This window comes from Lithobates pipiens, unplaced genomic scaffold (assembly GCF_037356315.1).
Source record: "Lithobates pipiens isolate NorthernLeopardFrog02 unplaced genomic scaffold, aLitPip1_a1.2 Scaffold_3, whole genome shotgun sequence".
In the NCBI taxonomy this organism is placed as follows: Eukaryota; Metazoa; Chordata; class Amphibia; order Anura; family Ranidae; genus Lithobates; species Lithobates pipiens.
The window spans coordinates 285,043,215-285,069,832 of NW_027507790.1; the positions used below are offsets into that span (position 1 = coordinate 285,043,215).

Below are 26,618 nucleotides of genomic sequence, written 5' to 3' on the forward strand. Positions count from 1 at the left end.
TAACTATTTCAGCCATTCTGTGAGACCAGAGTGAGGAGCAGCAGCTGAGAGAGCAGCAGGGTACTTGTATCTACTTCAACTTCGGTGCTTTTACTATGGATCCCATAATGAGCACATGTGAGGAAATGCTCCTGATGTTGCTGTTGATGAGGCTGGAAAGACGTTGGAAATTGCGTGCGAGGACCAGAGTTCATCGCCACTGGACTCGTCCATTGATTGCACAAATCAAAATGTCTGTAGGATGTTTTCCAACATGTATGTACAGCTGGGTAGTTTATACACACACACACATAAATTGGGGTAGGTGGAACACTTTGGTGGAGGTGGGTCAGCCACGCCTCTTTACCATTTGACCTCTGGGGTCCCAGCTGCTTTAACCTTTTGGAGGAGATCCCTATTCCAATCCCTGAGTCCTAACCTTATTCTTCAGGGGAAACCCCAATCTGAGAGTCGTGTGTGTGTGGGGGGGGGGGTAAACATTGGTATGAAATGCCTGCTGAAGTTGGAAAGACTGAGTAAAGACACTGATTAGATAAGTTAGAACTTGGATGAAGGGTAGGTGTCCATGATAACAGGTTGGGGTGGGGGGAAGGGACAGTCCTGTGAATCGTTGTTGAAGTTGCCTAGGATTTAACATGAGGGAAAAATGCAATTAAAGGCAGATATTACATTTCATGCAACTGTTTGATGGAGTCGGGAGAAGCTCAATGGTGGGTCTTCTGGTTCAAATCTTACAACTTATTGGGTCAAATTCCAATTCTACTTTTGCTAACAGCAATGCTCGTGGTGTATTGGATCGGGTGATGGGCTCATTAGGGGTATATAAATGGTCTATTAAGCATTTCCGGCAATTACAAGTTTTTCAAATATTTCTTTAGAGGGTTTTTCATCATTTGCTATCATTTTTAAGTTTTGTGATGTAAAAAAAAAGAACACTTTTTAAAAACTATTCTAAATGAAAGTCCAGCTAAACTCTGGTAACTTCGGCGTCTGAACTCATTTTTTGCCTTCAAAGAAAAGCCTATAAATGGAACTGTCTAAAAACGACATTACATGACATAAGAGAACATTGGAGGAGATGAGGGGCAGCTGAACGTGCGTTTAGCGGCAGTCGTGTCCAGGAGGCCTCACTGAGCAGAGAAGCTGATTGCTCGGCATGCGCAGCTGCTGCATGTTCTGTCTGCTCCGTGGATAAATTCCCCCCAATATTCCTTGTAGCTCTAGGAAGGAATAGAAACACCCAGACGTTTGTTGCCGGTGTATTTGCTTGGGAGATTTGTCTTTACAAGTGATGGGTGTCCAGAGAGGAACGGAGGACGAATCGCCGAGCAATAGTAACATAACACGAGTTCTATTCTCACAATGTCCAGAATCTTCAATAATTTGGCTTTCAGTGTCGGCCACGTAGTAATTCGTACCCCGTGGCTCGTGGCTTTATGTGGATGGAAGTTCTCAGTGGTGTCTTTCTAGGAATTGGGTCTGAATTTCTCCTGCATGTATGATGCGGTCCGGCCTCTTTCTCTGGCTTTGAGGCTTGATAAGTGTTATCAGTCAGACTCCGGATGCAGTATAGATGACGAGGCTGTAAAACACTCACAGCTGAGCCTAAAAACCTTAAAATTAAAATACTAGTTGAAAAACAAAAACATGTCTGGTTTGTAAAGTAATCGGGGATGTGGAGTGAACCATGCCCAGAGGGGCCATTTCCAGCGTTAAGCCTGACACACCGAGGGGCTTTTCCATTCAACCTAGCAGGTTAATTGAAAGAAAAACAAAAAAAAAACTGTCAGCTCAGGTCGGAGTCGTTGTACTAACGATCCAACATTAGTACAGCGATCTCCCTCACTGAGCTGTGGCCATTGGCTCAGAGCACTGATCGGGAGCTGGTCGGCTGCCATCACACAGGCCAAATGTTGGATGTTTTTTATTGAACCAACCTATACGTGACGAATGATCGTTTGTAGGGCTGCAACTAACTATTATTTTCATAATCAATTAGTTGGCCGATTGTTGTTTTGATTTAAAAAAAGTAATTCTGCTGCGATTTGCATTTTTACATATTTTTTTGGCCAATTTTTTGTTGGGCAGATTAAAAAAATATGCAAATATACGCAGCAGCTGAAAAAATCATGGATGTGAACATGTTCCATAGGAGACCAAGTAAATGAACTGTAGAGGGATTTCTGCTAAAAGCACCAAAAAACGGAGGTGTGACCCGGGCCTGAGATGTTTAGTATCATAATGGGGTTAAAAAAACTAAAAATAGTACAAAAAGAGCAAATTGCTACTGTAAGGGGTTAATTTTTTACTATGGGACAGTGAAAGTAATATTTATAGTAGCGATTTGCTCTTTTTGTACTATAAAGGGCTCATTTTTTTTTTAGCCCTACTATGTTACTGGCCGATTAATCGATTAATTTCATTATCGATTAGTTGTTGATTAATCAATTAGTTGTTTCGGCCCTAATTGTTTGCATGCCAGTCTCATATCGAATACAAAAAGGTTACTAGAGTTACAAAAATTCTCGTAAAACTTCGGAAGTGATTGCAAGTAGAGCTGCAACTAAGGATTATTTTCATCATCACAATCGATTAATCGGTCAATAACCTTAAAAAAAATAGTGTGGTGTATAATTTAGTTACTATGTCAAGCTTTAAAAAAAGGAAATTTATTCTTAAATATCTCTATATGCAGTGGTAAATATAAATAACCAACTATATGGTTAGGGAGCAAAATATTTAATCTACTCTGAGAATAACAGACAGAAGAGATATACTGTATATATTAGAGGGGATATATACTGTCTATACTATTAGAGGAGAGATATACTATTAAATGGTCAATCTGGTAAATATCAGACTAACCCTAAATATCAGATCAACCCATTTTGTTACTGCCCGATTAATCGATTATGAAAATAGTAATCGATTAATTTCGTAATCGATTCTTGTTTTAGCCCTATTTGTAAGGTATTCTTTCATTTCTGAGCATGCGTGGTCTTGGTCACATGATTTTTTTCCCCTGCAAATACTGCTATTGGTGCAAATTACAAGAACATTTTTTGTACTTGTCTGTTCGGATATTTATTACAGGTTCTTGTATAGCACCGTCGATTTCTGCACCTCTTTACATATATATATATATTAGCTCCACCTGTGTAAAGAACTGCCGGCAGGTGTGTATTGTGAAGTTGTCTCGTGTTGCCGTATTTCTGAATTTGTGTCAGTTTTGTGGAGTCAGTTATTCTTCTCCAAGCCATTAATGGTTTCACCTTATTAGCGGAGCCCCTCCAGCGGGTTTCAGTTTCATTAAAAACAATTTCTGTGAATCCCCCGGATTTCTGTGACCTTTTCTTTTGAAGTGAGAGATAATTCTGAGAAGTTGTTGAAGTGGAACGTGAGCTGCTGAACCTTCTCATGCTGCGGCTCGGTGTTGGTGGAACGTTTTCAGGGACCCCCAACTATGTTCCATTATTTCAGGTGCCTTTAACCTCTTAAGGACCGTCTCACGCCAATATACGTCGGCAGAATGGCACGGCTGGGCACAGGCACGTACAGGTATGTTGCCCTTTAAGAGCCCAGCTGTGGGTCGCTGGCAGGGCCCTTTGCGACCCGGTCCTGAGCTCCGTGGCCTCGGGACCCGTGGACCCAATCGCCGCCGGTGTCCCACAATGGGGTCACAGAGCTGAAGAACGGGGAGAAGTGTAAACAAACCTCTCCTCGTGCTTCCTAGTGAGCCTGTCATCGATCGTCTGTTCTCTGTCATAGGGAAAGACGATCAGTGATGTCACACGCCAAGCCACGCCCCCTACAGTTAAAAAAACACACATTAGGTCACACTTAACCCCTACCCTGCCCCCTGTGTTAACCCCTTCACTACCAGTGAAATTTTTACAGTAATCTGGGCATTTTTAATTGCACTGATCGCTGTATAAATGACAATGGTCCCAAAAATGTGTCAAAATTGTCCGATGTGTCCGCCGCAATGTCCCAGTCACAATAAAAATCGCTGATCGCCACCATTGCTAGTAAAAAAAAAAAAAAATGTATAAAAATGCCATAAAACTATCCCCTATTTTTTAGACACTATAACTTTTGCGCAAACCAATCAATAATCCCTTATTGTGATATTTTTGGTAAAATAAAAAAATGTAGAAGAATACGTATCGGCCTAAACTGAGGAAAATTTTTTATATATTTTTTGGGGATATTTATTTTAGCAAAAAGTAAAAAATATTTATTTATTTTTTCAAAATTGTCGCTCTATTTTTGTTTATAGTGCAAAAAATAAAAACCGCGGAGGTGATCAAATACCACCAAAAGAAAGCTCTATTTGTGGGGAAAAAAGGACGCCAATTTTGTCTGGGAGCCACGTCGCACAACCGCGCAATTGTCAGTTAAAACGACGCAGCGCCGAATCGCAAAAAGGGACCTGGTCCTTTAGCTGCAAAATGGTCCGGGGCTGAAGTGGTTAATTGTATTTTTCAATGGAAGTCTATTGAATTAATTGTTCTGACTTATAGCAAACTGTATTATTTGGCTTTCTGCAGAAGCCTGAAGGTTTTGTGCCAGTATTGACTGGTATTTGGAACGGTTCATAATTCCCTCTATCTTGACGAAGGCCCCTGTTCCAGCCCCAAAGCATGATGCTTCCACCACCATGCTTCACGGTGGGTATGGCATTCTTTTGGTGATGTGCGGTGTTTTGCGCCAAACATATCTTTTGTAATTATGGCCAAAAAGTTCAACCTTAGCCACTCTACCCCATAGCCCAGACATATGAAGAATACAGGAGATTGTTGTCACCACACAGCCACTACTTGCCAGATATTCCTGCAGCTCCTTTAATGTTCCTGGAGGCCTCTTGGCAGCCTCCCTGACCAGTTTTCTTCTCGTCTTTTCATCAATTTTGAAGGGACGTCCAGTTGGCAATGTCACTGTTGTGCCATATTTTCTCCACTTGATGATGACTGTCTTCACTCTGTTCCATGGAATCTAATGCCTTGGAAATTCTTTTGTACCCTTCTCCTGACTGATACCTTTAACAATGAGATCCCTCTGATGCTTTGGAAGCTCTCTGCGGACCATGGCTTTTGTTGTAGGATGTGACTAAGAAAATGTCAGGAAAGACCTACTAGAAAAGCTGAACTTTATTTGGGGTTAATCAGAGGCACATTAAATGATAGGTGTGTACTGACTCCTATTTAACATGAGTTTAAATGTGATTGCGTAATTGTGAACACCGCTACATCCCCAGTTATAATAGGGTGTGCACACTTATGCAAGTGCATTATTTTAGTTTTTCTATTACTCGTAAAAGATTTCAGTTTGTTTTTCAATTGTGTTGTGCAGTTTATAGACCACATTAAATGTGGAAAAAGTTCTGACTCGATGTCCGCCAGGACCCGCTGATCATTCGGGATACAAGCAAAATGGCAGTCTGCCTATGTAAACAAGGCAGACTGCCCTTCTGTCAGTAGGGAAGGTTTTGATCCTCTGTTTCTGCAAAGCAGGAACACTGATCTCTGCCTTCCCATAATAGAAACACATCCCCCACAGTAACCAAGCACATTTTAGGCACACAGTTAACCCCTTGATCACCCCTGGTGTGGGAGAATCTGTCCACAGGGCAACCATTAGTCGTGCTCTTCACAAATCTGCCCTTTATCGAAGAGTGGCAAGAAGAAAGACCTTGTTGAAAAAAAAGCAATAAGCCATGTGGGGGACACAGCAAACATGTGGAAGAAGGTTCTCTGGTCAGATGAGAACAAAATGTAACTTTTTGGCCTAAAAGCAAAACGCTATGTGTGGCAGAAAACTAACACTGCCCATCCCCCTGAACACACCATCCCCACCGTGAGACATGGTGGTGACAGCATCATGTGGTGGGGATGGTTTTCTTCATCAGAGACGGGGAAGCTGGTCAGAGTTGATGGGAAGATGGATGGAGACAAATACAGGACAATCTTAGAAGAAAACCTGTTAGCCCTTGTACACACGGTCAGAGATTCCGACTACCAAATCCGTCAGAGTAATTCCGGAAGAGGTCCGGAAGTGATGTTACATACACACGGTCTGACTAAATTGTCGGAAAATCCGATTGTACATAATGTGATGACGTTATTTCGTTAGACGGGACTACGTTCAGGCTAGTAGCCAATAGCTTTGGTCTAAGAATTTGATCTGAGCATGTGTGGCGCTTTGTACGTCGGAGTAGGCTACACATGATCGGAGTATGTCCGATAGGAGCATTTTGTCGGAAAATTTTACCGGCAAGTTGGAAAACTTGGTCCGTCGAATATTCCGACGGAAACAGACCAATGCGGACCACACCCAGTCGGAATAGCCGACAAAATGGTCCGATAGGAAACATTCCGTCGGAATCTCCGACTGTGTGTACAAGGGCTAAGAGTCTGCAAAAGACTTGAGACCGGGGCGGAGGTTCCCCTTCCAGCAGGACAACGACCCGAAACATCCAGCCAGAGCTACAATGGAATGGTTTACATCAAAGCATATTCATGTCTTAGAATGGCCCAGTCACAGTCCAGACCTAAATCCCATTGAGAATCTGTGGCCAGACTTGAAAATCGCTGATCACAGACGCTCTCCATCCAATCTGACAGAGCTTGAGATATTTTACAAAGAAGAAGAATGGGCAGAAATGTCCTCTCTAGATGTGCAAAGCTGGTAGAGACACCCCCAAAAAGACTTGTAGCTGTAATTGCAGAGAAAGGGGGTTCTACAAAGTACCGACTCCGGGGGGCGCCAAATGCCCCTCCCCCACACTTCTCACATTTATTTTTAAATTTTGAAAACCATTTATCATTTTCCTTCCACTTCATATTTATCGGCCACGTTTGTGTTGGTTTATCACACAAAATACATTTTAATTTTTGGTTGTAATATGACAAAATTTGGAAAATTTCAAGGGTATGAATACTTTTTCAAGGCACTGTATGACTTCTGTACTATTTTGTTTACAGCTAGTGATTTAAAACAAACCTAAAAGTAGCAGTTAGCTGTAGATTGGTTGGTGAGGTATACATAGATTTGGCGCTATATTTTCCACTTATCGTCTCTTCAATCTACAGCAACATTTGTAAACATCGCTTCTCTTGTGGTTTCCTGTTTGATATTCTCGCTCTGCACACCGCCAAGCCTGAGTCTTGCTGCCCGCAGTCTATTGGTGCCGACTAACCACTTTTTCCTCCCCCTCTGAACTTCTAAGAAAGCTGATCATGTGACAAGCGGGAACCATCGCCATGTATAGCCCTCATTAGCATATCGCATATGTTTACATTCATTGCGGCTTCACAACAAAGCAAATCGTTAAGCTCGTGGTTTTCTTTTATCCTCTAATTCGCAGTTTGTATCTCAGACAATTGCTACATTTCACAATTTAGCTTTTCCTCACTAACTTTTAAACTGTAAAGACATTGTAAACGTATTTAAATCGATCTTCTTATCCCCTTTATGACTGAGCTTTAGTTGATAAAATGTGGTCTGAAGGCGCTTGCACAATATTGTGTATACGTCAAAAATAATCTGTGAAAATTCATAATAAAACATTCAATTCATAGTAAAAAATGTCCAAAGAAATTGTCCCATATAGATGATGAGAATGATTAAATAGCCAAGATCGAAGATGGGTGAAATTTCTCCCCCCACCCCCACCCACCACCATAAAGGCCAACCACCAACACCCAGATAAGGTGTCCTCTTACCAGAGCTCAAGATCCCCCCTGAGAACAGGCAAGTCAAACCGGCTTTTGGGGACTTTCTCTCTGTAACAATGTCCAGCCGATTTCAACCAATCACAGAAATGATGCCTCAGCATACATCTCGCGATACATAGCATCAACCTAACTTATATGGATAAAAAGACACTAGATGGTGTAAAACCTTCTGACAGATCCTTTATTAAAAACGAATGCTACTCACAATGTATAAAACATTTATGTGCATGTCTCCAACAAACAATCCCGGGCAGGTGAGATGGCGTTTACTTCCAGATGACGAAGCCGATCCGCCCTACACGTTTCATCACTAAGAAGTTCTATAGTGACGAAACGTGTAGGTCGGAGCTGCTTGGTCACATCGTGTCACCCGGAAGTGGAAGTGGACGCCGCTTTCCCTGCCTGGGATTGTGTGTTTGGAGACGTGCATGAACCTTCTAGACGTTGTGAGTGGCGCTTGTTTTTATTACAGTATCTGTCATAGTGTAAAACTTATCTAGTGTCCTTTTATCCATATGCATCGCACCTGTCTGGTATCTATCTGGAGATGTATGCCGAGGCATCGTTCCTGTTGGTTCAAAATGGCTGGGGCATTGTTACAGGGAAAGTCCCTAAAAAGCCTCTTTGACCCGCCTGTTCTCGGGGACCTTGAGATTTGGTAAGAGGACCTCTTATCTGGGTGTTGATTGGCCTTTATGGTTGAGAGAAGAAATTTCACTCATTTTTAAATTTTGGCTATTTGGATCATTTCTCATCATTGTCCATTTGGGACGGTTTCTTTTAATGACACTTTTCATTATGAATTAAATTTGCACAGATTTTTTCCTGTAATGTATACATATTATCTATGCGTGAAAAATATCTCACTGTTGTGTTTGCAGCTTTTTAATAAGTTTAACACAAGCGCACTTTTCTCTGGTTTATTTTGCACATTAAAGTCCCTACCGCAGTCCTGCAAGCACACGTCACCACGCACACGTCACCATGCACACGTCACCGAGCACACGTCACCACGCACACGTCACCACGCACACCTGCACCAGATTTTGCACTCCAGTTTTAGTAAATCGCCCCCTTGGTTTGCCGGCACCTTTTGCAAAGCTGCTGAATTCCTGGATTGAGCTTTAAGATGCCCTGGAAGCCCATTAAAAATCCCACGTTATTTATGTTGCATTTATTTAAAACCTAATTTAAAGCGGTATTAAGGTTTTACAGCAGAATTTTTGAAAGTGGATGATTGATGAACAGAAAATAGGGAGATGATTTTTAAATATTAAATATAATATAATATATAATATTTAAATATACGTTTTAAGGAACCGGTCTTCCTTTTTAAACTTGTAAAAGTCGTACCTTTTATAGCGGGAACCACTTGGAGCATCCCTCTGATCCGTGTCACATTGCTGTTAAGGGATTATCATCCTGACTTTGTGGGAAAGTTGCACCTCCCGGTCATCCTCTCGCTGGCCCCTGAGGTGTTCATCATGTTACTTCCATTAGATGGGGATTGTCAATCTTACCCCATGGAGAGGGTGAATTTGGGGCATTAGACACAATTCTTCAGGATTAGAGTGACCTTAAAGGCCCTCCAAAGCCTGTAGTAGATTCCCGGCAGCTTCTACTTTCAGACGTGATTTTAAGCAGTTTAAACCAGTTGAGAGGTTCACTTTTATTTGGCTCTCCAGTCTACACTTTGCTCCTTGTTGTTGGGCTTCTAAGTTGATTCCACATTTGTTATTCGCTCTTCTATTGTTCATCTTCCACTTGTGTTTCTCTTTTCAGCTGACCAGGTATATGGCGACCAGGACATGCATGAGGTGGTCCGGAAACACTGCATGGATTACTTGGTGAGTGAGGCTTGGAGCGTTGGCCTTTTGTAATATTTGCAATCGTTTACTTGAATAGGATTCACTTTGTTAAAAGATTGAATTCTGTTACAATTGGGGATTATAAGAAATTAACCAGTTCCTGCCTGCACTATAGCCAAAAGATGGCTGCAGCGTGGGCTTACAATGCTGGGAGGGCATACATGGACAAGTCCTATGCCCATGCTGCCCGCCCACCCCCTGCAGCACGCTCTGTGATTGCTGAGTCCTTCAGATACGGCTGATCACAGATCGGGGTAAAGGGCCAATCAAAGCGGCCCTTTACCATGTGATCAGCTGTCAGCCAATGATAGCTAATCAGAGGATGTAAACAGAAGCCGGTTACTGGGTTCTCTTTCCCTCATTCTCCCACCATGAAGAGAAAAGAAGAAAGCCGATAACGGGCTTCTGTTAAAGGGACATCGGTCCCAACATTGCCCACCAGTGCTGTTAATCGGTGCCACCTATAAGTGCCCACCAATGACACCTATCAGTGCCTCATCATTATTGTCACCTATCTGTGCTGCCTGCCATTGTCCATCAGTGCCGACTATCAATGCCATCTATCAGTGGCACCTCATTAGTGCAGCTTCATCAGTGAAGGAGAATTATCAGTTTTCAAAATTGTATAACGAACCAAATTGGCCTGGGCAGGAAGGGCGTAAAAATGCCCAGTAGGCAAGTGGTTAAAGTTCACTTGTCTTCATTATACAAAATCTTGTATCAGAGTAAAACGCCTACAGATGTCACCTCTGGTATTCTGAATCTTGATAAATTCCAATTTTCCATAATGCTTCCTAGTTGGTCCACCTTCTCCCAACCCTTCCTGTTGGCCCATCATTTTGCGTTTCTTCATGGTTTTACTGCGGTGGGTTGGCTCCCCTGCGTGAAACTATGTAACCATACATTGGCTCGCGGGTCAGGATAGCGGGCACCCTCTGCACAGCGGGGGGGGGGGGCGGTGCTCATGGCCGACAGTTGCGATGACTGCCGGGCACGATCGATCGTGAGCTGGAGACACAGAACTGGAAAGTGTGTGTTCCTATTGGCTGGGAACCACGATCCATCACTTCCTGTAGTTGGTCCCTCCCCTTCATTAAGAATCACCTCCTAGGGAACACAGTTAACGCCTTCACCACCGCCTAGTGTTAACCCCTTCACCGCCAGTGACATTTTTACAGTAATCAATGCATTTTTGATCGCTGTATTAATGCCAGCAATTCCAAAAATGTGTCAAAATTGTCCAATGTGTCCCCCATGTCGCAGTGATAAGAATCGCAGATCACTGTCATTACTAGTAAAAAAGAAATAATAAAAATGCTATAAATCTGTCCCCTATTTTGTAGACGCTGTAATTTTTTTACATTTTTTTTTTTTTTTTTACTAAAAATATGTAGAAGAATACATCTCAGCCTAAACTGAGGAAAAAAATCGTGTTTTATATATTTTTGAGGGATATTTATTATAGCAAAAAGCAAAAAAATAATGCTTTTTTTTCCCCAAAATTTACGCTCTTTTTTTCATTTATTTTTTATGTTTTTTGTTTATAGCACGTAAAATAAAAACCGCAGAGGTGATCAATTACCACCAAAAGAAAGCTCTATTTGTGGCGAAAAAAGGACATCAAATTTATTTTTTTTGGTTACAACGCAGCACGACCGCGCAATTATCAGTTAAAGCGAAGCAGTGCAGAATCGCAAAAAGTGCTCTGGTCAGGAAGGGGGTAAATTCTTCCGGGGCTGAAGTGGTTAAAGTGACAGCCCCATACTTTTTAAAGGAAGGAAAGAGCTGCACACTGATGACATCACAGTGGTTCAAAAGCTTTATTCCTGTAACACAAATCCACAGTGTGACTCGCCATCTGTCACCCTCCAGCTCCAACACCTTTTGCCCAAAATGGGCCTACTGATGGAGGGGGTGGATGACGGGTGGAGAGTAACTCTATTGATTTGTGTTACTGGAAAAATGCTTTCTGATGTTGTCAGTGTGCGACCCTTTCCCTCCTTTCAGTCATATTGCTGTTTATGGAGGATCGATGTGGGGCTCTCGATGGGAAAATCGGAGGGGAGTGAAAGTTTTTGGCGCGAAATCATCTTTTCCCGATTTAACTGACAATCGCATATTGTTAGAATTGTTACATGAATTTTCATCCTAGCAGTGCTCTCATCTGATATGTTTTGTGACCCCTCAACAGATGAAAAACGCAGACTACTTCTCAAATTACGTGACAGAAGACTTTACCACTTACATTAACCGGAAGAGGAAAAACAACTGTCATGGCAACCACATAGAAATGCAGGCCATGGCAGAGATGTACAACCGGCCCGTAGAGGTGTATCAGTATGGCACAGGTAACGCTGCTATTCCAGATAAGCGATTTTCTGCTTGTAGCTCTAAAACGCTCAACAAGCCAAATCCCATTTATTTCAATGGTCTCTGTTCACATACAGAGGGTGCCGCCGATATTGTGTCAATCTCGTCACTGTTAGTGGGGAGATTGACACCCGCGAGCTCCCTCAACGGAGCCAGCGCCGAGCTATGTCGCTCCTCCCACTCGCTGCCCCCAATACATTCCTATGGATGCGCGGCATCTTGTGGGGGCGCCGAGTGTGAGAAACACAATATCGGCAGTACCTACTGTACGAGCGCTCTGTCACCTGAAGCAAAACGCCTGTCGCTCAAAGTACATCCTTTTTGGCAGATTACAAGCGTTTTGGCCCCATAGATTTCAATAGAAACCCCTAAAAACAGATGACTTGAGCGTTTTACAAGCGTTTTGTCGCTTGTTTTTTGCTCAAACAGCAGCTCTCCACCCCTAATTAGACATGTGCAGATCAGAACGTTTGTTTCGTTTTCGTTAAATATTGTTTTGCTAATTTTCTAACGAATTCAAAATTTGTGGAACAATTCATATCAGTCGGAAAATGATGGCCCGATTTGAATTATGTGTAAAGAATTAGCTGGTTGTTAAGCAGCGGGCCAGGAAGTCGGCCACCGCATCCTTAACAACCAATGAGGAGTCAGCTGACAGCTGAATGTAAAAAATAAATAAAAATGGCAGCAATGAAATAAACGGGGAAAAAAACAGCATGCCTCCAGTCCATACCAGGCCTTTTGGGTTTGGTATGGATTTCTATGCTAGAATAAAAAAATCTATACCAGACCCTTATCCAAACACGCAGCCCGACAGGCCAGGAAAGGGGGAGGAGTCATACCAAGCCACTTGCAACGTTTCTCATTGCGGTTTGTGTTTATGACACAAACCACAATAAAAGCAGCATTAGTAAAGCAATAAAGGGTTAGAACCTCGGCCCATCATTCAGAAATGACCCTATTTCCTGCTTTGTTATGGAGACAATTGGGGACAGAGATGGCCATATACATCAGACAAAGATTCTAATTATTTCCACTCTATACAAAGTTTTACTGGATTACTAATACAACTTTCAACTGTGGAGGCCAGGTTCGTGACCCGCTAATAGTGTAGGCCTTATTCTATACGCTTTTGAGTTCTGACCTTTCTCCTTTCTTCTGTCCAGAACCAATCAACACATTTCACGGAATCCAGCAAAATGAAGATGAGCCAATCAGAGTGAGCTACCATCGGAATATACACTACAATTCAGTGGTTAACCCCAACAAGGCAACCATTGGCGTTGGCCTGGGCCTGCCATCCTTCAAACCAGGGGTAAGGGGGATGAGGAGAAATCCCAAGTCTGAGGGCCAATTCACATTGGACAAAAAATCGTGTGCGGCGGTGCACTCAAATGTAGTGTGTTGGAGTGCCTTTCTAGATGAATGGCATGGTAGAGCATGGCGCATAGAGTAGTTGCCTTGCTATGCTTTCTGGCAACACTCACAAATACTTTTTTTTACATTGTCCATTGAGGAACACAAGAATTCACAAACAATTGGGAGTGTACTGCCGATTACAGGAGGTTGGCACACTGGCAAAAAGAAAATTGATAAACCAGCTCCTATATAACCATTTCTCTACCCAACAGGCCTCAGTTTTTTGCTAGTGTCTTAGCAGCGCCAAATGGAAACATAAGTGTAACTTTTTTTCCACTATCTTTACTTGCTTTGTGGATTTTTTTCCCTAGATGTCTTTTAAGTAAAGTAATTGTAAAGTCTTTTTTTTTTTCTTTCTTTAAAAATAACAAACATGTTATACTTACCTGCTCTGTTATAGTGGATTTGTACAGAGCACCCTGGAACCTCCTTTTCTCAGTTGCCTTTTCTGTGCTCCTCCTGTTGAGTGCCCCCACAGCGAGCAGCTTGCTATGGGGGCTCCCGAGCCAAGTCACAGCTATGTGTGTCCATTCAGACACGGAGCTATGGTTTGGCCCTGCCCCGCTCTCTTTATTGGCTAACTGACTTTGACAGCAGCGGGAGGAAATGGCACCGCTGCTGTATCTCAGCCAATAATCAGGAGAGAGAGTCCCAGATGGCTGAGACACTCGTGGACATTGCTGGCCTAAGATGGGGCTCCGATAAAAATTGGGGGGTTGAGGGGGAGTTGTGCACACAGAAGGCTTTTTATCTGAATGCATTAAAGCGGCGTTCCACCCAATAATGGAATCTCCACTTATTTGTGTCCCCCCCCCCCCCCTACTCTTCCAATGCCACATTTGGCACCTTTCAGGGGGCAGGGGGGGAACGGGACCTGTTTTTGACATGTCCTCTTCCCCACTTCTGAAGACTGCTGCAGAGAAGGTTTCCCCCCCCCCCCCCCTCCGTCACCGGGCCAATTTAGAAAGCTCAGCACACTTCCTGCATGCGCAGTAGAGAACCGGCTGGCTGTGATGGGTTCCCTTACCAGCAATGTCGGTGGCTGCACCTGACAGCCGATCTAAAGATTAACTGGGGTACTGACATCGCAGGCTCCCTGCCAGGTTAGTGTCCATATATGAAAAGTCAGCAACTGCAGTATTTGTAACGGCTGACATTGAATTTTTCGTGGAGTGGGCGGACCTCAACTTTAAGATAAAAATCCTTCCGACTTTACAACACCTTTAGGATTTCTTGCTGTACAGCTGCTTGAGCTGGTCTCTGTAAACCAGCTGTCTAAATTGTCCTCAGCATTTGCTTTAGAAAATTTACTTGGACCCTGCTAGATTGGACATGTGAGGCTAGCCGGAATGTGACCTTCAGACACTGGCATTGTGGTGGTTTCCAGACTCTTGTGTACTGTGTTGGCCACAGAGTACTTTCCGGGTCCAGAGCACAGTCCCCGGTGTGATCCTGTCTCGAAATATTCGCTTGTTGGTGAGCAGGATTGGTTAGGCTGCAGCACCAGGAACTACCTCGCTGTTTGCACCGCTGGGTGCCTTTACATTTACCCGAGTGCTGACATTAGGTACTAGGTGGAGTGCTCTGCGCTCTTTCCCACCATTCATTCTGGAGAAAACCCCATCACAGGGCCCAGTTGCTGAGTGCTACATGGCATCATATGTCTTCCCAAAGATGCATAGAGGACAGTCCTGGTGCAGCAAATGACCTCAGCTTGTGCTCCCCAAATGGTCTTGGGGACATTTTACCCGGTTTCCACAGATGGGACTGATGCCTGTAATCTGAAAGCTTGGACCCCTACTTTTATAGGGTTGTGCCCATTGTAGCCATCTTCAGCCCCATCGGGCTGGTCTAGGCCTCCCCCATGTCCACAGGGACATCCATGTCCACTCTGGAATGACTTTCTGTTTCTGCCCAGTTAGTGAAGCAACTGGGCAGAAAAGGCTGTAAAACTGGCCATACACTTTAAGAATTTTGTTTGCATTTTCTCTCTTTAAGAACATTTATTCAATTTTCCAATAATGGGATCAAACGATGTTCGATTTTGACCAAAGTGTGTTTTTTGATCAGGAAATTACACTCATTTCAAAATTGATTGTTAAAAGCAAACTTCTTTTTAATGCCATTACAATTACACTCCCTTGGGGCATTTGGTACCCCTGAGCATTCCCCCCTCTTTTCACAGTGGCCCTCTGATTAACAAGGTCGGTTTGGACTAGTTCCTTCTGCTACCTTTCCTAACTGGGACCTAACCCATCAGTGTCCTTTGGCAGCATCTGCTATGTCTTATAGTAGTGGTCCCATTTATCCCCCTACTTTAAAGCTTTCTGTACTCTTCCAAATAGAACTCTTCTGAGAGTCCTAATACCTGCAAGCTTTGACCGGATGGGGCCTCACAGGTATCTAGTGTTCATAGTTTATGGTCCCCAGTGGGTAAGACTGCTCAGCTCAAAACTTTGCTAAAAAAAAGTCCACACCCTGTAATTAGGTGGACCTTTCCTTAGCGTTCAAGAAATTCCCCCTGCTTTCCTTTTTATGAGTTTGTACAGTCCCTGTGGACCAAGAAGTCCTTGACGTGACCCATCAGACTCTTATGCCCCGTACACACGATTGGAACCTGCTAGCCAACATTTGTTGGTGGGAAGTTCGATGGAGCAGACACACGGTCAGACTTTCCACCAACAAGCTCACATCCAACATTTGTTGTTGGAAAATCTGATCATGTGTATGGGGCATTAGGGTTAATATGTGCTTTATTTTCTCCATCCTTGGGGGACCCAACTTGCAGGGATGGCCCCATATTGGGGGCTTAAGTCTGGTTCCCTAGAGCAGTTGGTCTCCGACTCTTTGACAAATCCCACTTCAAATCTGTTCGTTGCCTGGACTCTGTTGGCTACAACTTGGCTGTAATGTCTTCTCCTAAGGTAAGTTTTGGGCATTCTCCATGTGACAGGAAGAGTGACCTGGTCCCTATGTTTGATGATGATGTTCTCAACCACACAGTGTGCCTTAGAGATTGGTGTTACCATCAGACCCTCATAAAGTGGTAGTTTCTTCTTTGGAGAGAGAGGTTGGTGACTCTGGATGCACTTCATCGCCTGCATGGTAGGGAGACACCATTGCTGGGGAATGTTGAGTTCCCCTGAATTATCAGCAGACGGACCGCACTGTAATCCCACTGCAGGTGCTCCCTGTTGGGATAGAGTTCATCTAGAGGCCTTTGTGGGACCCAAACACCTGGGGTTGGGTTTTCCTTTAATTGTTGTTCCGCAACCATTTGAGGAGGTTTCTCCAAATCCTTCTCGGTTCTGTTCCTTATCAGGTGGATTGGCTGTTTTTCTAAGGTTCCTGCCCCGCATTCCATGACTGTTCATGCCTCTCATGACAAGGGCAGGTCAGATGATTTTTATAATTAAGGTTGGACAGCTCATGCAGTTCCTCTCTTGGGCCTCCCGGGTGTTTTGGTGGAAGAGCTTTGCTCATCCTCCTGCTTGTCTGGTGTTCACATGCACTAGTCTGAGGCTATAGTATACCTTCATCCTTATCTACTCTTGTAGGGGTAGATCTTGCATACCCCACTTCCCTTATTCAGTCAGGATGACTTCAGGGCAATACCCCTGGGTTATTGACCAGTCTTGGGGGTCACTTTGGTTAGCCTTTGAGATATTATACTGTGAGGTTCTTGCTGTCCTTTTATATCGTGTGCAAGGTAGGTTGTCAGGCCAGGAAAGCTCATTATTCTCCTGGTACCTTGCATTCCTGAATTTCAAAGGTTGAGGGTGTAAGGCCTGTTCTCCCTGATATTTTCACCAGTGTTCTTTTAGTTGACCATATTGCATCATTGTAGTTACCTAGTTCCACCTGTTTTGATGTTTTTTGCTTCACAGCACCTTGCTGGTGCTGGCTTGGTTTTCTTTTAGGTAGAGTCATTCCTCTTCCTCTATCCTCTCGTGGTGCCCTCATATGGTTCAGCTTCAGGCTGTGGGCCTTCTGGTAGTCCGGTGTTAAAAGTCCCTTGGTTTTGTCAGTGGATGTTGCCAATTTCTCGGTTGGAAAGTTTTTCAATATTCCAACTGTTTCTGAATTCCTGTGTCCCTCAATGGATAAATGGACGGAGAAAAGTTTTTTTTTTTTTTTTTTTTTTTTTTTTTTTTTTAATAATTGCATAAAAAATGTTTCTTCAAGCGCTTTAAAGCGGAGTTCCATCGTAAAAAATAAAAAAATTAACAGTCAGCAGATACAAATACTGCAGCTGCTTTTAAATACCTGTTGTGTGCGCCCGCAATGTCCTCACCCAACCTGTCCTTCGGCTCCCGGGTGCAGGTGCTGGCATCTTATGTAAGGGAATGGGGAAGTGAAACCCTGCTCATCCTGACTAGTCCCTGCTGTCTTCTGAGATCTGTGTGTCTCCCCGAAGACAGCGGGGCGGAGGAGGGGTCAGACATGGCGTAGATCGCTGGAAGAGGGAGCAAATACCTGTATTAAACAAACAGGGATTCCCCCCCTGCCCCGAAAGGTGGCAAAATGTGAGACCAGAGGGGGGAGGAACCGGGTAAGCGGAAGTTTTTTTTGGGTGGAACTTCGCTTTAAGGTCTTGTTTTTTAGCTCTCTGTATTGCTTTCTCTCAAAACTAAGGAATGCCAAGTAGACAAGGGATTGTAAAAGGGCTGGCTTACAACTGTTTGCTAGTGTCCCATCCTCCTGTAGACGGCAGTATAACTCAACTGTTTTTGTATTCCTGTGTACCTTGGACTAGAAGAAAAAGATGCTACAGTATAGCTCAACATACATACTGTTGTGATTCACCCACAGCTAAACCTTACATAATGGCTATACTTGGCTAAAGATTTATAAAGTAGGTCACTTACAGTATATTTGGGATGAACCCACCCATAGAAATTCCAGAAGTCCTTTAAAGATTAACTTCAGGTGTATATTTTATATATGATGTCACTCCCCCACCTATTTACCTCATCGGAGAACAAAAAAAATGTCTATACCTGGATTTTTTTTTTTTTAAAGCCTAATTCAGCTGAATACCTTCCAGTTGTATGAAAGCATGACGGGCCGTACATCTTCATCAAGACAGTCTTCCTGCAGAGGTCCCATATGGCCTTGCTGAGTCAGAGATAGGGCTCATGCTTTCTGCTGGTTGGAAATCTTTACCTCCGACTCCTCTACTGCTTCCACAAAGAGACAGAGCAGGTTTTCAACACAATTTTGTTTTTTTTATGCCCCTAGAATTTATTTCGCTGACCTAGTACATCACCACAGATATTTAAAGACCCTAATTTAGCCAAATTAAAAAAAAACATGATGACTTATTCTTATGGTGCTGTAAACATATACAGGTGCATCTCCAAAAATTACAATATCATTAAAAAGTTAATTTATTTTGGTAATTCAATTCAAAACGTGAAACTTGTATAATTATATAGATTCATTACACTCAGCGTGATACATTTCAAGCATTTCTTTCTTTTAAGTTTGATGATTATGGCTTACAGCTAGTGAAAACCCAAAGTTCAATATCTCCGAAAAATTGGAATATTGTGAAAAATGTAATATTAAAGAAGCTGGCTGTTCAGAGTGCTGTATCCAAGCATATTAATGGAATGTTGAGTGGAAGGAAAAAAAATGCGGTAAAAAAAGGTGCACAAGCAACAGAGAATTGTGAAGCAAAGGCCATTCGAGAATTTGGGGGAGATTCACAAGGAGTGGACTACGGTTGTGTCAGTGCCTCAAGAGGCACCACACACACACACACACACACACACACACACACACACACACACGCGCGCTGACGTATCTAGGACATGGGCCACACTGGCACATTCCTCGTGTCAAGCCACTCATGAACCAGAGACAATGTCAGAAGTGTCTCCACCTGGGCTTAGAGGAGGACTGGACTGTTGCTCAGTGGTCCAAAGGTCTCTTTTTCGGATGAAAGTAAATTTTGCATTTCATTTGGAAATGCAGGTCCCAGAGTCTGGAGGAAGAGTGGAGAGGCACAGAATCCAAGCTGCATGAGGTCCAGTGTGAAGTTCCCACAGTCAGTGATGATCTGCGGAGACATGTCATCTGCTGGTGTTGGTTCACTGTGTTTATCAAGTCCAATGTCAGCGCAGCTCTCTACCAGGAAATTCTGGAGCACTTCATGCTTCCCTCTGCTGACCAGCTTTATGGAGATGTTGATTTCATTTTCCAGCAGGACTTGGCACCTCCCACACTGCCAAAAGTACCAATACCTGCTTTAATGATCATGGTATCACTGTGCTTGATTGGCCAGCAAACTCACCTGAGCTAAACCCCATAGAGAATCTGTGGTATTGTCAAGAGGAAGGAGAGACACCAGACCCAACAATGCAGAGGAGCTGAAGGCCGCTATCAAAGTAATCTTCCATAGCACCTCAGCAGTGTCACAGGCTGATTGCCTCCATGCCACGCCACATTCATGCCATAATTCATGCAAAAGGTCCCCCGGCCATGTATTGAGTGCATACTATACTGTGGAATAAAGAGAGATATGCAACCAGTGCATGAGAGGTCGCCCCTTATGACTTTTTAGGCAGAAAAGTAGAAATATGTAAAAGAAAAATGCACGTAAGTGCCAACTTTATTAGTAATAGATATATATGAATACAAAATTCACTTTAACATCAATGAATCAATCGTATACAAGGTAAATAATTCAACCCAAGGCTCACAATCCACTGCCTGAATCAAGTTGAGGTTAGACGGGTAGATTTACAGCATACGTTTGTGACATGTTTCGGAAATTCACATTTTATATATAATATTCCTGTATCATGCAGGGCAAAGCAACAGGTTCATTTAAATGGTGTCCCCCTCCCTGGTTAAGTTTCCTGTGTTCTTCCACAACGTTGTTCGCCTGCAGAAGCACAGAAAATGAAGTCCTGTGTGCTTCATGTCATTGCCCAGAACTCACACAGGGCTAAGGAGACTCTCCCTGCTGTCATGTGACAGTGCTTGAGCCTGGTGGTTGGCCATCACTGAGGAAGAGGAGTAGAGATACTTGTACCCCAAAGTACCAGGCCTTTTAAAATGAAATATATAAAAATTTACTTTGTTGAGTTGCATGTTGATATATCTTGATATATTGGTTAACGTATGGCACATAACAGGTGGTGGTAAAATGTATGTGGTGTAATTTGGAGTTATACCTTCAAATCTATGGTTGAGTACAACAAAAATATGTACAGCATTATGGATAAAGTGGTTTCACATAAGATGCTTTAGGCTGCATTTACACCTGTGTGACAGCATAGGGCAGCCCTACATGTGCCAAAGTAGCTCCTACTCTTCTTTTATTTATTTTTTATGAATGTCAGCCTTGGGCATTGTTGCAATGTGTGTTTTGGCTGCTGACAAAACACGAGAGTTTAACCCGCGTTTGGGGTACCATTAAGAAATAATGGCACCGCAAGCTCAATGCCCATTTTGGTGCATTTGTCGCCTATATCTGGGAATGCAGACAAATGCGTATTTCTGCCCACATTTCCAGAACACCAAGGTGTGCATGCAGCCATATCGTTTATTGAACATGTTGTAGGTTTTTTTTTGTCATGTTTTTTGCTCCTCAAGCAACATGCGTTATTTCTGTGGTCCTGGGGTGGGTCAGAAAATGGCCCCTCGATCTCATATAATCCCTTTCAGGGAATCCAGCAGAGCTAGGTTTTATTTTGGGGCGTTAGAAACAACTCAGATTTGTTTGTTTTTTAGCACTGTAAATTGACAGCTGAAGTCTGATTGGCTGATCACATTGGACTCCCTTGTATTTCTCAACAGTGATATCACTAACTGTGAGGCTCTTTCAATCTGTCTGTGTTTTTAGTATGCAGATCAGTCGCTGATGAAAAATGCCATTCGCACCTCAGAAGAGTCCTGGATTGAGCAACAAATGTTAGAAGATAAAAAGAGGGCCACAGACTGGGAAGCTACAAATGAGGCCATTGAGGAACAAGTTGCTCGGGAATCTTACCTGCAGTGGTTAAGGGACCAAGAGAAGCAGGCCAGACAGGTAACCCTATGGGCAATTTATTTAATGTTTCCTTGTTTTATTATTTCATTCACACGTTTTGCAATTAAAACTTGGCCTTTCGTGCTTTTGTCTCGTCCCCAACTTCTACCTATGTGCTGATATGTCTTCCTCCTGTTTCTTCTCTACTGCACTTATTTTCTCTTGTTCATATTGCTAATGAGAAACCTCCAACCTTCCTTTATAATTACAGCCCCGAAAGGCCACTGCAACCTGCAGTTCTGCTACTGCTGCAGCATCAAGTGGTCCAGAAGAATGGAGCGGGCGTTCGCCAAGACAGCGCAGCACAGCGGGGTCCCCTGAACATCCTGATATTCATGGAGATCAAACAAAGCCGTCTTCCCCCGGAAATGCCCTAGTGTTAGCAAAACCTCCCTCACCATGTGCACCAGGTAACTGCGGACATTGATTTTTACCATAGACGTGGGGTTTTTGGCGGAATCCTTAGATACCAAGTTCCTTTCTATAACTACTTGCCAACCATGTACTCTCATTTTACTGATGCAATGCGGGCCGGCTGTGCAGAATCGCGTATTTATACAAGATTCTGCATTTCCGGGTAGGAGGTGCGCTGCACGCCTGTCCAGCTGTGCTGTGATTTCTCACAGCACATGCCGATCACTGACTGGCGGCACCCGGCCAGTGATTGGCTCTGAGCTTCACCAAACACAGCTCTGTGAATGTAAACAACACAGAGCTGTGTTCAGTGACGGGGAACTCGTTGTTTTAAGCAAGGAATTAAAACAACTATATCCCCAGTAAAAGCAGTACACACAAAGACTTGTTAGGCACACATTTAACCTCTTGATTGCCCTAGATCAGGGGTGCTCAACCTGTGGCTCTCCAGCTGTTGCAAAACTACAAGTCCCATCGTGCCTCTGCCTCTGGGTGTCATGCTTGTGGCTGTCGGAGTCTTGCTATGCCTCATGGGACTTGTAGTTCCGCAACAGCTGGAGAGCCACAGGTTGAGCACCCCTGCCCTAGATGTTAACCCCTTCCTGCCCCATGTCAGAATTAAAAATTCCAGTGTATATCCCTAGCTTGTAGATGCTATAACTTTCACACAAACCAAATAATATACACTTACTGTGATGTTTATTTTATTTTTTAATAACAAACATGTCATACCTCCTCTGTGCAGTTGGTTTTTCACAGAGCAGCCCAGATCCTCCTCTTCTCGGGTCCATCTTCGCTGCTTCTGACTCTTTCCTCCTGCTGAGTGCCCCCACAGCAAGCATCTTTCTATGGGGGCACCCGAGCCGAGTCACAGCTCTTTACGTCAATTCAGACACGGAGCCCCTCTTCCCACCCTCCCATGATTGGCTAGCTGACTTTGATTGACAGCCGCGGGAGCTAATGGTCTCTCAACCAACCAGGAGGAGAGTCCCGGACAGCTAAGATACTCATTGACATCGCTGGAGAGAGATGGGGCTCAGGTAAGTAATTAGGGGAGGCTGCTACACACAGAAGGTTTCTTATCTTAATGCATAGAATGGATTAAGATGAAAACAACCTTCTGCCTTTACAACTCCTTTAAGAGGTTTTATTTATTATTTTATTTTTATTTATTTATGGGATATGTTTTATAGCAGAAAGTAAAAAAATGTTTTTTTTTTGCAAATGGTTGATTTTTTTTATATAATAAAAAACCCAGGGGTGATCAAACACCACCAAAAGAAATCTCTAAAAAAAAATATCAATTTTGTTTGAGTACAGCATTACATGACCCCGCAATTGTCAGTTAAAGTAGCACAGTGCCGCATAGCAAAAAATGGCCTAGTCATGAAGAGTAAAACCTTCCCAAGCTGAAGCAATAAAGAAAAAGCGCTGCTGTTCTTGGTCATCTCTCCTCACCCCAGCCCTATTGGGGTTTTCCAGCATTTCACTTCAATACCTCTATTAGGTGGCAGAGATATTGGCGAGCTGTCGTAATAAATGTGGAGCCATGACGCAAGACTGCGAGCTGCCACATTACAAGTGACTGCACAGTGTGCATAGCTGCGACTTCAGCGATCTGCCATTATGAGTCCCGGCCAGGGACTGCACCTAGCTGCTCTCATCCACAGCCCTCAACAAGAGATTTCTGCCACTACAGTTCACACTAACCTTAACCGCTGGTATGAATGTAGCCTTATACTTCAAATACCGGCCTACCGAAGGACTCCACATTGCAGTGCTGCTCACACTGCACATTTTCAGAATGTGTTCAGTCTTTTTGGATGTGCAGAATAACAAAGCTATTGGATCAACTAGAAAACGAGCCTTGTTTCCAGAGAGCGATTAGCAGTGGCAATCTGTGTATTTATCTTATATGTGGTCAGTAGAGGAAATGGACAATGCAAAGTCCTTATCTGAATGGGGAACGGCTTTTTTGGGTGTTTGTGATATATGAAAACATTGAAGAGTGTCAGAGACCTGTGCTGTTTAGTAATTAACTGATTTTGCAGAGATTGAAATGTTTGATTTCATTTTTCCACTTCCTTGTATGCTGTATTTGCTACCAAAATGTTTTCTTGATGTGACCTTGTTTTACCTTTGTGTTTTCTAAAGGACCATTCTATTTCATTAAAGATAAAAACATTTTAACCACTTCCAGCCCAAGGACATACGATGTCCTAGACTTTGAGTGGGGATATCTAAATGATGCCTACAGCTACAGGCATCATTCAGATATCTTCTTCAGCTGGAGATTCTGTGCACTGTGAGAACAATCATAGTGGCAGTTCAGCCACTTGATTGTTACAGGGGAGGAGACATAACCCCCGCCGCCCTCTGGTGCTCCTCCGGGCTGGCCTGTGTGATCGGCGAGCCGGAGAACGAATTAATCTCTGCCAGGAAGTTGATCATGGAGATTTCTGGTGACCAGATGGTCCCCAGTCATCACTATGACCCTCGGAGGCCCGGGCGCGATGTTATGGCGTTACGTCCGGGCCGGATGGATGTAAACATTGCTGAGGACTCGGCTGGAAAGGGTCGAGACAGTTCATTTTTTTTTTTTATCTCCGCCTTTCCAGCCTGGAGGAAAGATCTGGGGGTCTTGAACCTGTCACTCACTATTCCTATTACAAGGGATGTTTACATTCTTGTAACAGAAATACATTTTTTTTTAAAGAGAGTGTAAAAAAATAAATAAAAGCTCCCTGCCCACAAGTGCCACCTATGAATGCCCACAAGTGCCACCTGTCAATGACCACAAGTGCCACCTGTCAATGCCCACCAGCAGTGCCAATCAGTGCCACCTAGCAGTCCTGCCTATCAGTGTAATTGATCTGCATGGCCACGCAATTATCATTCAAAGTGCATCAGCGCTGAAAATTGGTCTGGACAGGAGGGGGGTTTTCATGCCCAGTAAGCAAGTGGTTAAACATTTTTTTCCAAAAATAACGCATTTGAAAAATTTCTGTACAAATACCGTGTGATGTAAAAAGTTGCAACGATGGCCATTTTACAGTACAAGGCAGTACTTATGCCTTTCTGGCCTAGGCAAAATTTAGGTTGACCCCTTGCTGCTTACGGGGTTTGCCACATCGCACATCCCAGAAGGCATTGCTTTACAGAGGACACACATGTGCTGGAAGATTTCGCACAAGACACCCTTTTAAGCATGTAGGCAAATTCACAGGGAATCCCGGTGCATGCTCACAGATGCCATAGGTCTCTACAGTGCTTGATATCCGATAACTAATATCTGTTTGCATATGCCAAGATCTCCTGCACCAGCGCAGACGTACTGGGGGTCTCTGCTAGGTGCCAATTGCCTGACAGCCCTGTGGTGCATCTACACTTTCACCAGGTTTCTTACAATTATGGGGCATTGAGAAGTGAAGAGATGAATGACGTATTTCACTGCAGAATTAATGGGTTTTGACCTTTGCACCATGGGCAATGTCTTTTAGCACCGGTCACAAGATTAACCTTGGCTCAAAGCTTTAAGACGTCTGCCAGATAGAGTCCTTGTACATCTTTTTGGTCGTCATGTTTGAGCCAGTACAGTTCATATTTGGGGGGTAATATAGTTCTGTATGGTCACATGATCTCACAATGACGTGTTTTTGTCTTGTAGGCCCAAGCAACTCCGGAGCTGACAGAGCAACCTCCCCCTTGGTGTCTTTGTACCCGGCACTGGAATGCAGAGCCATCATGCAGCACATGTCCCCCACAGCGTTTGGTGAGTGTGCTGCCTCCTTAGATCTGTTGAGAAGCTACTCTTTACAATTTCCAATGCTGTTATTTCTTCTTGCCTGTAGGTCTGAAGGACTGGGATGACGATGAAATACTCGCCTCTGTTTTAGCCGTGTCACAACAGGAATACTTGGACTCAGTGAAGAAAAACACCCTGCGGCGGGACCCTTCCCCGGACCACAGCTGATATACACATCGGACTTCTTCCACTCATCCCATTCTCCCGTCTCAATTTTTTCTCTGCTTGCCTCCCCCTCCACCCCACCCCCCCATCCTCTCCCACCAGTTTATAACATGCTCACTTTGTGATCTCTACATTGAATGATGCTCTTTTTTTTTTTTTTTTTTTTTCTGTAAATCTACCTTTCCTACTAGCCCTGGAGGACTTGTATAGCTGCATGTTCCAGAGAATATTGACAGCCCAGCGCCCCATCCACATTGACACTTCCAGATCTCCTTTCCACCGCCTGCAGCAGCTGACCTGGGCTCATTGATTGGCTCCAGCGGGGGCTGCTCTGACTTTGCAATTCCATCTTTTAGATAGATACGATGGGTGTGCAGAGGGGAGAATGACTGAACTAGTGGAGCTTTCCACTTTTGTATCTTCCTGATTTTTTTTTTTTTTTTTTGTTTGTATCTTATCAAAAGGATGTTCCAATCACCTAGGAATAACTTTTTTTCTTATTAAGAAAGAAGAGAAAATGAAAAAAAATTGCAAAAAAAAGTCTTATACAAGAATGAATGCGTGCTGTAAGTTATGTGTTTGGTCTAATTATTGGTGGTGGAGTTTTATTTCATGCTCATGTCACTTAAAGCATATCTGAACTAAACAACAAAATATCATGTATTGTAGCTTATCAGTCCCTAGATGTGATGCCTGCATTAGTTTTTTGCTTGTTTTTATTATTTTTTTTTAGGCTTTTTCCTCCTTTTTAGATTTATCTAATCCTACCCGTACCAGACTTCCTGCCATAGTGACAATGC

General features: G+C 43.4%; 1 protein-coding gene across 2 annotated transcripts in view; it reads left to right on the forward strand.

The window, feature by feature from the left end:
• Window positions 1-26,388, forward strand: part of OTUD5 (OTU deubiquitinase 5) — a 101,567-nt gene extending 75,179 nt beyond the window's left edge. For both annotated transcript variants that reach the window (XM_077463260.1, XM_077463259.1), the window contains exons 3-9: window positions 9,519-9,583; window positions 11,796-11,952; window positions 13,141-13,289; window positions 21,249-21,434; window positions 21,646-21,844; window positions 25,516-25,620; window positions 25,700-26,388. In XM_077463260.1, the coding sequence (XP_077319386.1) occupies window positions 9,519-9,583; window positions 11,796-11,952; window positions 13,141-13,289; window positions 21,249-21,434; window positions 21,646-21,844; window positions 25,516-25,620; window positions 25,700-25,821 (983 nt within the window). In that variant the 3' untranslated portion in view covers window positions 25,822-26,388. The remainder of the gene's footprint in view (window positions 1-9,518; window positions 9,584-11,795; window positions 11,953-13,140; window positions 13,290-21,248; window positions 21,435-21,645; window positions 21,845-25,515; window positions 25,621-25,699) is intronic.
• The last annotated feature ends 230 nt before the right edge of the window (window positions 26,389-26,618 follow it).